The following is a 13,975-nucleotide window of genomic DNA, read 5'->3' on the forward strand; positions in this document are numbered from 1 at the left end:
ATTTTTTATATATATATATATATATATATATATATATATATATATATATATATATATATATATATTAATTTAACTTTTAACTATTGATTAAACTAAACTGATATTAAAAAGATAAGTGTAAGAAAAAACAAGGCACAAATAATAATAATAATAATAATAATAATAATAATAATAATAATCATCATCACAGGATGATTCTCAGGGACAAGGCTCATCCTCTGTGCTGTGTGTGTTTGTGGATAATGACTAGGTTCTGTGTGTGTGTGTGTGTGTGTGTGTGTTTTCTGTGAGAAAATGATCAGTGAATGTGGGTGTTTGTAGACTGAGGAGGCGTCACTTGCTTTCATGTGTCTTGTTACCATAGAGGCTAAGCGACGTGACAAAGAGCTCAGTGTGCTGCGGGGGAGATCACAAAGCTGGCCTTCTCTCTCCTCTGCATAAAAAAATAACAGCGACAGTGACCTGTACACATCTGAGCTAAAACACAGTGACGTCTTTAATTTATTTATTTATTTATTTATTTTTACAGTTATCTCCTCTCCATGTGCATGGTGTGTTCGATAAAAAAGTGCTGATGCACTGAACAGGAAATTACGATGATCTCCTTGTACTTGAAAAAAAAAAAGCCGACTCACGGGCTCCACCTGGTGGTCAGTTCTCTACATGAAGACATGCTCCATGAGCTTAGCGCCTTCCAGGTCTGGAGAGAGACGCACCGCTCCGTTCTGGAGCAGCAGTATGGAGGTGATGTCCTGCGCCAGGGAAAGCCGGCCGGTTTGCTCGCATCGGGTGGCGACTTCGCTCCAGCCGTCCACGCTGCACATGTCATCCTCCAGCACGGTTTTCTCGAACACACCTGTTTTCAGCACTGCTGTTAAACTTTACAATGATTACACTCTGGTGTGATGCTAACGTTCTCTTCAGGGGCTGCTAGGCGTTTTCATGGTCCGTGAGCCTGTGATTTCATCACAGTATCATGAATTAAGAATTATTCTGATACGATCTAAAATTCTGACCACACTTTTCTTGCATACGCAAGGTCAGGAGTTTAAGAAGCTCGATAAACCAGACCCTGGGTTCTCGTCTGGATCGTTTCAGTCTTTGAGCGCCAAAAATTGAAGAGATTATCTCTGAAAACATTACAAAAATGAGACGGAAATGTGGAGGACGCGTAGTATGTAGAGTAGAAGAATGTCAGCTGGGACACAGCCGTTATAACACGCGGAAGCCTTAAGCATTCGTACTTTTAGCTCAAAGCTGATCAAAGCTGTTTCAAGGGTGCCAATAATTCTGACCACGAGGTGTTAAATCTGCAGGACAGATGCCTGACAGATGTTGCATATAGGACGACATACTTTAGAGCCAACTGCACGTGTGTTAATTATCTCATAACTTTGTGTGTGTGTGTGTGTTCTAACCTTGTCCTCCAGCTTGAATCTGCTCCAGCAGTTGGAAGGCCAGATCCTCCAGGTCAGAGTTGAGAAGATAACGGCAGATAAACCCAACGGACATCAGCGCCGGCGTTCCGTCACATGGCTGAGTGAAATCCTGCAGCAGAGCCACGCTGGGAAGTTCCCTCAACACGAACACACAGTCTTCTGTAAAATATATAGAGCCGTTAGGAAGGAGTCTCCAGTTTCAGTGCTTTGTATCGGTCAGAAATTTTACAAATTACGCTAAGCCTGAATATCTAGCGGCTAGATTTTAAGGTTCAGCATAACAGCTATGTAGAAGGGGCAGTGGTGGTTCAAGTGGTTAAGGATCAGAAGGTTGCGGTTCAAGTCCCACTGCCAAGCTGTCACTGTTTGGCAACTGAGCAAGGCCCTTAACCCTATCAGCTAATGCAGGGCTGTATCATAGCTGCCCCTGCGCGCTGACCCCAACTTCCTCAACTGGGATACGCGAAGAAAAGAATTCCACATGTATTCCATAATGTATATGTGATAATAAAAGCTTCTTTTAGAATTATTATACAGTAATATGTGTATAGTTAAAGTCATACACTATTTTGCCAAAAGTTTTGGGACACCCCCCCCAAATCATTGAATTTACAGCGGAGACTGAGACAGACCTTCTCGTCCAACATCAGTGCCTGACCTCACAAAGGCACTTCTAGAGAAACGGTCAAAATTTCCATAAACACACTCCTAAACCTTGAGGAAAGTCTTCCCAGAAGAGTTGAAGCTGTTATAGCTGTAAAGGGCGGGACAACTCCATATTACATTCATGTGCATGTAAAGGAAGACGTCCCAAAACTTTTGGCCTGACTCACAGTCTCCGCTCTAATTCATCCCAAAGGTGTTCTATGGGGTTGAGGTCAGGACTCTGTGCAGGCCAGTCAAGTTCCTCAACACCAAACTCACTCATCCATGTCTTTATGGACCTTGCTTTGGTCACTGGTGTACAGTCATGTTGGAACAGGAAGGGGTCATCCCCAAACTGTTCCCACAAAGAGCATGAAATTATCCAAAATGTCTTGGTATGAAGCTGAAGCATTAAGAGTTCCTTTCACTGGAACTAAGGGGCCGAGTCCAACCCCTGAAAAACAACACCTGAACTCAATGATCTGGAGGCGTGTCCTAAACCTTTTGGCAATATAGTGTATATTTAAAAAAACATTACAGCGAGCAGAGATTCTTCTCTGAGTAGATGTTTGTTGAGATGATAAGAATGACTGACCTCATCTATAACGTGTGTGTGTTGTGTGTGTGTACGTTGTGTATTGATGATGTTTCTCACCGATTGTGAATTCTTTGTTGTTGTAAATAAACTCTAAAGCTGCTCCAGTCAGGCCTCTCTTGCACATGCTCAGTGCGGTTTTTCTGCTCACGCCGCAGGCCGAGTAAACCATCTGAGCAAGGGCTAAGCAGGTGTCCACTACACGTAGGTCATCATGTCCATGGCTACAGAGCAGATCACCTAACTCCTCAGTGTAGGTCAGCCTGTAGGTGTAACACAAGGAGATGGGGTTTGAGCAAAATACCTGAAAACCCTCCAAAATCACCAAGAATAAGAGATTAAGTTCTAGTCACCTGTGTTGAGACACGCCAAACATCACCAGCTCGACGTAGCCGTGCTGCAGGGCGCACCAGACCCCCTCCACAGACAACTTTTCCGGCAGTGGTTTCCCAGGCGGCGCCGAGATCATCAAGATCCGGAAGAAGAGCAGAACAGGATGAACCGCTTCCTGGTACGATGTGATCGCTTCGGAAAGAAGATGAGAAGCGGTAAGCTGCAGTTCCTCGACATAGCAGGAAAATATGACAGAACATACCTTTGAATTTCTCCAGGACGTCGATGTTCCTCAGGACTCCATGAGGAGAAGTGGCGGCGTGAAAAGCAGCAGTTTCGTAGTCGCCGGATTGAAACAGCTGGACAAACCTGTGTGTGTGTGTGTGTGGAAATGATTAAAGATTTATGTTAAAGTGACTCCATAATTACAGTGTAAGGGTGAATCTAATGAGCTACAACATTCTGTACTGTTGTTCAAGTGTCTGTATTCCGTCTCATCAAGGACGAAGGTACCAGTGAAAGATGAAGAGGAGGATGAAGATGCAGAAGCTTTAAGATCTATCTAAAGAAGATTTCTGCGTCTTTTATGATGGTGACTTGAGGCAATCCAGAAATATCACATATGAAATATGAAGGCTAAGATCTTCAAGCAGGAAGAAATGTTAGCTGAGACGAAGAAAAATGTCGAGATGTTTGTTTAACGTTTATGGAAGAAGTCTCCAGTGTCAGAGCTTTCTAACGATAATTCTTCAGTAGTATTTTTTTCTTATTAACTTTAATAGAGGGGAAATAAAGTGATCATGAAGTTATGACCGTTTATACACTATACTGCCAAAAGTATTGGGACACCCCTCCAAATCATTGAGTTCAGGTGTTGTTTTTCAGGGGTTGGGCTCGGCCCCTTAGTTCCAGTGAAAGGAACTCTTAATGCTTCAGCTTCATACCAAGACATTTTGGACCATTTCATCCAACTTAATGACTCCTTAGCTTCCTGTTCCAACATGACTGCACACCAGTGACCAAAGCAAGGTCTATAAAGACATGGATGAGTGAGTTTGGTGTGGAGGAACTTGACTGGCCTGCACAGAGTCCTGACCTCAACCCCATAGAACACCTTTGGGATGAATTAGAGCGGAGACTGTGAGTCAGGCCAAAACTGGGACGTCTGCCTTTACATGCACATGAATGTAATATGGAGTTGTCCCACCCTTTGCAGCCATAACAGCTTCAACTCTTCTGGGAAGGCTTTCCACAAGGTTTAGGAGTGTGTTTATGGGAATTGTTGAACATTCCTCTAGAAGCACATTTGTGAGGTCAGGCACTGATGTTGGACGAGAAGGTCTGGCTCGCTGAAGCATTAAGAGTTCCTATCACTGGAACTAAGGGGCCAGGCCCAAGCCCTGAAAAACAACACCTGAATTCAATGATTTGGGGGGTGGGGGGTGTCCCGAAACTTTTGGCTGCTATAACGTAAAGGATAACAGAAACTTGTTTTTCGCCAACATTCAAATGACTTGTTCTTTAATAAATAAAACGTCTTACATTAATCGTTAGTAAACTGGTATGATGTACAGTAAGAGCAATAAAACACTTCATGATGTGCCATAAATGGAAAATAATCATTTTCTGGATAATAACGATAGCTCTGCTTTATCCCAGCATCTGATTATTGATTGTTTTCCTCTAAGAGCATGAAACATTGTGTATTACTCCTTACATAGCAGTAAAGATGACTCGGTTTGGGTTGTGACTCTAAACCAGCACTGTGCTGTTATATGATATTTATCTAAAGCTTTGATCGACAAAGAAAACATAGGAAACCTCTCGACGTAATCCGCCAGACGTTTCGATTCTTGGATTTTTCCAGGATCATCATATTCTGAACTTTCAGCCAGGAAGCCGAGGCGGTCATCTTCGGAGACTGGAAATGACAGAAGAGGTTTTAGAGCCGGACAAACACAGAGCAGTGTGTCATCATCCTGGGGTCTGTTACAATCTGGAAACATGGATGAAGAAGAACCTTTGATTTCCGACACATGCTTCAGTTCAGAGGAGAGGAACTCGAGGAGAGGAGCTCGGCTTCCTGATTTTTCCCAACGGCTGATGGTTTCCTTCAGGTACGTCAGCTGTTTATACCTGGTGGAAAAGATCAGATGGTTGTAGGTGAGAGTGAATCAATGCAATGTAATCAATACTACATTCAAAGTCAAATTTTGTTCCTAAGCTCTATAAGGTGAATTCTTTAAACTATACTGGATTCACACTTGGAATTTCTTCTAAAAGGAAAACTCTGACACTTTCAATAATTCCCCCAGAAACCCATGAAAGCCTTAGGCGATGTTCTCACCTGAGCAACAGTTTGTCGTTCTCTACAGAAAGTTCATCCCTTTGGTTCAATACAGCCTTCATTTTTACATCCAGTTCGATCCGGACCTGCACTGGAACACACTGGCTCTGTTTCTTATTCAACAATTCGATTCTCTTCCGCTCCAAATGCTCCAGATGTTTATCCAAGGATTCTGGATTTAACGACTCACTCAGAGTAAGACCTGCAGATGGAGAAACATCAGGAATAGTTTAAAGCTGAATCATGCCACTGTTCCCAGAGACGTTTTAAGTGATGGTGTTTAAGTACCTGGTATTGGACCGGCAGGAAGTGCGAGCTCTAACGTTTCCTGTTGTTGGGAATTTTGTTGTTTACTTCTGGACTCTTGAAGCCTTTTTATCTCTGACTGTAAATCTGCAGTGTTTCTCTGAATGGTTGCAATCCTGAATAAATGAAAATCAGGTTTGCTGTAGATTTTATTCCTACCCCTAAAGGAATTCTGAATGATCCCACCCACTCCTAAAGGAATTCTAACCAGTCCAGAAATTCTGATTAATCCAGTCTGCTACTCAAGAAATTCTGTCTTCCAAATGAACTCCGAACAATCCTGAAATATCAACTCTGCCCTCTCCAAAGAAAATTCTAACCAATCCTACCTGCTCCTGAAGGAATTCTGACCAATCCTACCTGCTCCTGAAGGAATTCTGACCAATCCTACCTGCTCCTGAAGGAATTCTGACCAATCCAGTCTGCTCCTGAAGGAATTCTGACCAATCCAGTCTGCTCCTGAAGGAATTCTGTCCAATCCTACCTGCTCCTGAAGGAATTCTGACCAATCCAGTCTGCTCCTGAAGGAATTCTGTCCAATCCTACCTGCTCCTGAAGGAATTCTGACCAATCCAGTCTGCTCCTGAAGGAATTCTGTCCAATCCTACCTGCTCCTGAAGGAATTCTGTCCAATCCTACCTGCTCCTGAAGGAATTCTGTCCAATCCTACCTGCTCCTGAAGGAATTCTGACCAATCCAGTCTGCTTCTTAAGGAATTCTGACCAACCCAGTCTGCTCCTGAAGGAATTCTGACCAATCCTACCTGCACCTGAAGGAATGCTATCCAATCAGTCTTGCTCCCAAAGTAATCCTGTGTTCTGGAGGATTTCTGACCAATCCCACTCACCCCTAAAGGAATTCTAAGCAACCCCACCTGCCCCATAAGGAATTCTGAGCTACGCAAGCAATTCTTACCTACATCCACTTTCAAAGCAGTTTTGACCGATCCCTTCCACTCCTGGCAAATCTACCAATTCCACCTGGATCTCTGACCAATTCTGTCTACTTCCAGTACAATTATGATTAATCCCATCTAGTCGTAACCAATTCCACCCACTCCTGAAGGAATTCTGACCAATATTGCCCGCTCCTGAAAGCATTCCGACTGATCCCTCCCGCTCCTGACCCTTTATATCCAGCTTTGTCATTTATTTGTTCGATTCCAGTCCCTTTGCACACCTCTAACTTGCGGTCTCCAATAAATCTCTCTGGAAAATAAAGATGTTTTACCTCTCCTGCAGCTGATCAGCTCTTCTACGATAGTACATGAAGGATGTGGGTTGAGCCAGCATGGCCTTCAGTTTTCCATGAGCAAGCTGAGCCTGATGCTGATCGTCCTTCACCAAGGCAACGGAGTCATCGTATTCTTTCTTGATGGCTGTGAGAATGGCTTTGTAAGCTGTAGCGTAGTCGATTATCTAACAAGAGGACATGGAGATCATCCCAAAATGTAAGCTAGAAATTGTGTCTGCATTCTCAGTGAAGCCTAGTATCTCCAAATTGAGAAGAAATGTCATTCAAGAGCCAGGTAAAAGTGTTTAAAACCATTTTATGCCTACAGAAGTGAACAGAAATGCACAGAAATAATATGAATAATTAATAATTATATAATTAAGATCCCACCCACTCCTAAAGGAATTCTGACCAATCCTGCCTGCTTCTCAAGGAATTCTGACCAATCATGCCTGCTTCTTAAGGAATTCTGACCAATCCTGTCTTCTTCTTAAGGAATTCTGACCAATCCTGTCTACTTCTTAAGGAATTCTGACCAATCCTGTCTGCTTCTTAAGGAATTCTGACCAATCCCGTCTGCTCCTAAAGGAATTTTGACCAATCCTGTCTGCTTCTTAAGGAATTCTGACCAATCCTGTCTGCTCCTAAAGGAATTCTGACCAATCCTACTTGCTTCTTAAGGAATTCTGACCAATCCTGTCTGCTCCTAAAGGAATTCTGACCAATCCTGTCTGCTCCTAAAGAAATTTTGACCAATCCTGTCTGTTCTGAAGGAATTTCGACCAATCCTACCTGCTTCTTAAGGAATTTTGACCAATCCCGTCTGCTCCTAAAGGAATTCTGACCAATCCTGTCTGCTCCTAAAGGAATTTTGACCAATCCTGTCTGCTTCTTAAGGAATTCTGACCAATCCTGTCTGCTCCTAAAGGAATTCTGACCAATCCTGTCTGCTCCTAAAGAAATTTTGACCAATCCTGTCTGTTCTGAAGGAATTTCGACCAATCCTGTCTGCTCCTAAAGAAATTTTGACCAATCCTGTCTGTTCTGAAGGAATTTCGACCAATCCTGTCTGCTCCTAAAGAAATTTTGACCAATCCTACCTGCTTCTTAAGGAATTCTGACCAATCATGTCTACTTCTTAAGGAATTCTGACCAATCCTGTCTGCTTCTTAAGGAATTCTGACCAATCCCGTCTGCTCCTAAAGGAATTCTGACCAATCCTGTCTGCTCCTAAAGGAATTTTGACCAATCCTGTCTGCTTCTTAAGGAATTTTGACCAATCCTGTCTGCTTCTTAAGGAATTCTGACCAATCCTGTCTGCTCCTAAAGGAATTCTGACCAATCCTACTTGCTTCTTAAGGAATTCTGACCAATTCAGTCTGCTTTTTGGTCATGAAGGATGTGGGTTGGGATTTAAGAACCAGGTAAAAGTGTTTAAAACCATTTTATGCCTACAGCAAAAAGTAAAAAATGCTGATGATGAAATAACCTGATTGTTTAAGCCCATAAACAATATAAATAATTAACTGTACCTTATCGAAAGCTGTGCTGTAAATGGTATATCTCTGTTCATCAGGTCCTTCATCAGGACAGCATAACTGCTCTTTTTCAGTCTTTATAAACTCTTTCAGTGATTTCATAAAACTCCTGTCACTGGCCGACTGGAACAGAGGAACAGTCCGTCCATTAAACTCCATGAATTCTTCTGTTTGTTCCTTTATCTCTCTTGTAAAGGTGGCAGTACATTATCCACGTTAAGTTCACATCTCTGCCTATGCATCTAAAAGAATGCCTGGTTGCTATGGAAACGAGTGGGTTTGTGGGTAGTGTAGTTTTACTTCCATTCATACTCAATGTATCACTTGACTCCAGAATTCTGAGTCGACTCCGATTCTGATTCAGTGGTTATAAACGGGACTTGAAGGAGTCGGTTCCAGGAATCGACTCACACCTTTTTCCCCTGTCAGATTGCAAATACAGATCAAGAAAGATCAACTTGTAAAATAATACACTATAGAACACTATAGCATCCCATCGTATGGTGTTATTTACTGTAAATCTGAAGAAAAAATATTTATACAAAAGAATATTCGCTCATATGACAGACGAAGTTTTTATTTTTCAAACGTACTTTATATTTTACTTCATTTTCGAAAGAAGTTCTTAATGTGTAAAATGTCGAGAATATCATTTCGCAGCTATTTAGTTAAAAATATTAACATTTTTTATAGAATCGACTCTCTGAATCGACTCACCACTTTCCCGTTCACCCAGTACAGCGCATCAGGGAATCGATTCGTTTTGTAACCGACTCACTTTCCTATTCGCACTTTATACAAAATAAACAATTACATATATTATTTTACTCTTATCTGAACAAATCCCTTAACATTAAACATTTACAGATCCTTAGTTACTACAACAAAAAAAAAAGTATTATTACTTTTGAATAGGCATCGCGATGGACTCCTCGCCCCTGCGCGCAACCCGAGAAAACCCCGTGGCGCGCTCCGAATAGCCTCTTCTCATGATCCGCCATTAGCGAGAGGCTTGTGGTGAGTTGAGCTCCGGCTTTAGCTTTCAAAAATAAGCAGAAAACGCACATAAAATCACACAGCCATTGATTCCTGATACTGAGGAAACGTTTTTGCGTCTTTTCTGTGCAGGTGGATTGAACGGCAAAATGCAGATTTTCGTGAAAACCCTTACGGGGAAGACTATAACCCTTGAGGTGGGCAGAGGAACCGCGTTAGCTCACGCGCACACAGACTTTTCAGCTCCATAACCGACTTTCCTTATCTCTTTTACACAAAATAGTGTCTACTAACTCGATATTTAACCTTTAAGATGTTGGTCAGGCAACCTGAAACAAATCTTAAACTCGTGCTAAACCGGCTAGCTTGTGTGGCACGTGTAAACAGCGGTGCTTAGCATGTCTCGTGAGCTTGTCGCTAGTTAAAGCGTTAGTTTATGCTTAGCCTGATTTGTCATAAATCTGAGGATGATAAACATCATATACTGCTTTTTTTTGCTCTTCCTACAAAATCTAGCAAGCATGCCTTAGCCTCCAGGATCTATCTAGATCTTAATTTAACATAAATATTACTTTTCTGTGATCTAAATCTTGCCATTTTGTCTAATTCCAGGTTGAGCCTTCAGATACTATTGAAAATGTCAAGGCTAAAATCCAAGACAAAGAAGGTAACACACACAGTATTAGATCTGGACCATGTGATATCGATAATGTCTTGATGCATCTGGAGTTTTCTTGCTTTAATTTATTCCTTTGCTGTCTTCATATCTATAGACCTGATATGAAAAATATCCTCCACTCTCTAATTAGTACTTTTAATACCAATTAAGGTGTTTTCCAGACATGATCTATTTCTGATGCATGGTTCGGTACCTGTGGCTGCTGTTTAAGAGGAGTAGGAGTCTTAGATCATGATTTCTTCTGTTTCACTCCAGGCATCCCTCCTGACCAGCAGAGGTTGATCTTCGCTGGGAAGCAGCTGGAGGATGGACGCACCCTGTCTGACTACAACATCCAGAAGGTGAGAAGCAGCAGCAGCATCTTCAGGGTCCTGGAGAAACCTGATCCTGTGTAGATTAGGTGTACATGGCTTCATTTTCTAGTCTCTCACACTCATTGTGGCTCAGGACAGGCGGATAATTAGCTGACAAGTTGAAGTGTTTGAGAAGATGGGAAGAAGTGAAATATCCAGGACTTGTACAGAACAGGATGGTGGCTTTAATTGGGGGAGAAATAAAAATTCAGCCCTGTGTTAGGAACATCATTCAATCCACTAGTCCTGTTATTTAATATTAGTCTATTTTCAGCTGTAGGATTTGATCTGCTGGAACTGACCTGTGTGTAAGGTCATGATTTCTGCTATTGAGATCAGAATTTTCCATAATGTTCAGATTTCTGCCCAGATGACAAACTAGAGCAGTCTCCTCTTTAAACTCTTCCTCTTTCATGCTTTAACACTGTGTTGGTTATTTTAACTTACTACGTTTACATTTCTAGCATTTGGTAGATGCCCCTTATCCAGAGACACTTAGATTTTTATATCGTTTTAATACAACTGAGCAATTAAGGGTTAAAGGCTTTGCTCAGTGGTACCTTGGTGGAGCTGGGATTCGAACTCACAAACTTCTGGATCAACAGTCCAACACCTTAGCTACCAATATTGCTAGCTGCTTATATTCCTGTATTCTGTGTGTATTAAGGCAGATCTGTGGAATAATTAAGTGACCATTAAGGCTATGAGTTTAGTTTTGTTCATGTTGCCTTTACAAAGACCTGAAGATCATTTAGATGATGTGGGTTACCATTTTGCCCACAAAAATGGGGGGGTGGGGGAATGTAGAGAATGAGATGAGCTCCAGGTTCATGGAAATTTATCTCCTAGAGTAAAAGAGCATGATCTGAATACTCAAAAATGCTGGTAAATATTTGAAGTGTAATATGTTTACTTTATCCCAGACTGCAATAAAACATAACCATAATTAAATCATTGAAATGTCTGTTTCTGGTCAGTTTAAATTGATAGATATATCTAACTCGATATCTTGAAAGTATATTCTGATAATATTGATCAAATTTAATCAGTATTGTTTGACGCGCGTGTGTTTCAGGAGTCCACCCTGCACCTGGTGCTGAGGCTGCGTGGTGGTGCTAAGAAGAGGAAGAAGAAGTCCTACACCACCCCCAAGAAGAACAAGCACAAGAGAAAGAAGGTCAAGCTCGCTGTGCTCAAGTACTACAAGGTGAGAAACATGAACGTTACCTGCTCCTGATTGGATTGTTTAGGAAAAACAACAATCTGACTGTTTCTCCGGTCGTGTTGTCAGGTCGACGAGAACGGGAAGATCCACCGTCTGCGTCGCGAGTGCCCAGCTGATGAGTGTGGCGCCGGCGTTTTCATGGCCTCCCACTTCGACAGGCACTACTGCGGCAAGTGCTGTCTCACCTACTGCTTCAACAAGCCAGAGGACAAGTGAAAGGATGTACAATAGCCAATAAACCTCTTCCACTACTCAATCACTGTGTCCTGGTCTCTTATGTTTCATTTTCACCTGGTTACCTGTGGAGTCATGAAGCTGCTGCTGGTCTCATGGTGGCTTCACTGCTTCCAGGAAGAAGACTGTAGAAGTTCAGTTCAGGATTAGAAATGAAACTGGTGGCTTGTTCTGAATTTTACAGCAAAGAAACAAATACACAATGTGAAATGTTAGGATGTGTTTTAGGGATGTACCTGTATTCAGGGGATGTGGGTAGCGTAGTTAGTTTACTGATCCAGTTTGAATCTCAGGACCATCAAGCTGCTGCCGATGAACCCCTGATGAAGGCCTTTAAACCTTAACTGCATAAAAAAGAAGAATGTAAGTTGCTCTGAATAAGGTAAATATAGAAACATGGATTTTGAAAATATTGAGCAGTAGATAAGGCAAGAAATATTTACAAAATGAATTACCATCAAACTTGAGCACAAGTCCAGAGCTGTAGATCTGATGCCAAGGCACGCTGAAGCTGCTGATAAAATTTTATGAAAGTCATGTAAATTTAGAATAACATTTTGCAACAGTAGGCCAAATAAAACAAACTTTTAACAAAGCTAAAACATCTGGCTAGAATTGAGAACACAAAACTGACTCTTTACACTAGACTCTTATTTTGTTGGTGTTATGTTCCTAATTGTCTTTAATGTAGATGTTTTTCCACTTCTTTCCTTTTGTACATATTCCAAATTACAGAAATAAACATCTAGAAGTAACTACATAATGTATATCGCTCACTAAAATCATAATAGTTCAAATACACTATATTGCCAAAAAATCATTGAGTTCTGGGGTTGGGCTCGGCCCCTTACTTCCAGTGAAAGGAACTCTTAATGCTTCAGCTTCATACCAAGACATTTTGGCAACATAGTGTAGCTCAGTAACATCAATGATAGTGTATTATGTACATAAAGGATGTGAAATATGATGTATTGAGGGATGTGCAGTTAGAGGAAATTAATCAACATGTGTGTGGTAGAAGTTACTCTGCTTCATGACACCACTCTCTCAGGGATTATTTTCCTCTAACATCACATCCTCATGCGTTTTAATCCTTAATCTGACTTCATAATTACCAGATATAGTCATGTGGGTCATCAGCTGCTATGTACAGAAGTAGTAGCTGCTGTTTAAGACTAAATTTGGACAATTTCTCCTTTCGGTGTGTGAGGTGGGTTTAAAAACAGGTTTGCTGCCACCTAGTGGTCAAAACGCACATTTTCAGCATCCATGTTAGTTATTAAACGGTATTATGTTACGGTCACACATACAGTAATGTTACAGACATCCATCCATCCATTGTCTATACCCGCTTTATTCCTAATTAGGGTCACGGGGATCTGCTGGAGTCTATCCCAGCACACATTTGGTGAAAGGCAGGGGAACACCCTGGACAGGTCACCAGTCCATAACGGTCACACATATAGACAGACAACCACACACACACACACTCCTATGGACAATTTAGAATTCCCAATCAACCTAATGTACATGTTTTTGGACTGTGGGAGGAAACCGGAGTACCCGGAGGAAACCTGTTACAGACATTTTATGTCTTATTTTTAAGAGATAAGTTAGATTGGGATAAAATAGGAACCGAGTTACGTAGATTGGAAACGTTAAACAGTAAAAGTAGATCACAATATTGATGAATAAAATATCCATCCATCCATTTTCTATACCCACTTTATTCCTAATCAGGGTCACGGGGATCTGCTGGAGCCTATCCCAGCACATATAGGGTGAAAGGCAGGGGTACACCCTGGACAGGTCGCCAGTCCATCACAGGGCCACACATATAGACAGACAACCACACACACACACACACACACACTCCTATGGGCAATTTAGAATTTGTTTTTGGACTGTGGGAGGAAACCGGAGTACCCGGAGTAAACCCACGCAAGCACGGGGAGAACATGGAAACTCCACAAAGAAAGGCCCCCTATGAATAAAATAAATAAAATAAAAATAAACTCCAGAACGTGAACTCACTTTTTAAAGACTGATTTT

General features: G+C 41.6%; 2 protein-coding genes across 3 annotated transcripts; one reads left to right on the forward strand and one right to left on the reverse strand.

Annotated features, from left to right (window-relative positions):
- Positions 1–219: 219 nt before the first annotated feature.
- On the reverse strand, positions 220–9,416 carry LOC131349472 (clathrin heavy chain linker domain-containing protein 1-like). 2 transcript variants are annotated; one of them, XM_058385197.1, is made up of 12 exons: positions 9,342–9,416; positions 8,431–8,858; positions 6,896–7,083; positions 5,648–5,781; positions 5,360–5,561; positions 5,033–5,148; positions 4,834–4,933; positions 3,275–3,381; positions 3,033–3,204; positions 2,740–2,942; positions 1,419–1,598; positions 220–856 (listed from the first exon to the last, which is right to left on the reverse strand). In XM_058385197.1, the coding sequence occupies exons 2-12, from the start codon at positions 8,593–8,595 to the stop codon at positions 660–662; spliced, it is 1,764 nt and encodes a 587-aa protein (XP_058241180.1). In that variant the 5' UTR covers positions 8,596–8,858; positions 9,342–9,416; the 3' UTR covers positions 220–659. The 2 variants fall into 2 exon arrangements, with proteins under 2 accessions (XP_058241180.1, XP_058241181.1); XM_058385198.1 differs by lacking the exon at positions 9,342–9,416 and having other exon boundaries at positions 6,896–7,043; positions 8,431–8,558.
- Positions 9,390–11,945, forward strand: rps27a (ribosomal protein S27a). Its single transcript, XM_058385200.1, has 6 exons — positions 9,390–9,453; positions 9,565–9,629; positions 10,045–10,099; positions 10,367–10,452; positions 11,540–11,671; positions 11,756–11,945. Exons 2-6 carry the CDS (start codon positions 9,582–9,584, stop codon positions 11,903–11,905), a joined length of 471 nt encoding a protein of 156 aa, XP_058241183.1. The 5' UTR covers positions 9,390–9,453; positions 9,565–9,581; the 3' UTR covers positions 11,906–11,945.
- The last annotated feature ends 2,030 nt before the right edge of the window (positions 11,946–13,975 follow it).

The sequence above is a fragment of the Hemibagrus wyckioides genome, linkage group LG29 (assembly GCF_019097595.1).
Source record: "Hemibagrus wyckioides isolate EC202008001 linkage group LG29, SWU_Hwy_1.0, whole genome shotgun sequence".
Lineage (NCBI taxonomy): Eukaryota > Metazoa > Chordata > Actinopteri > Siluriformes > Bagridae > Hemibagrus > Hemibagrus wyckioides.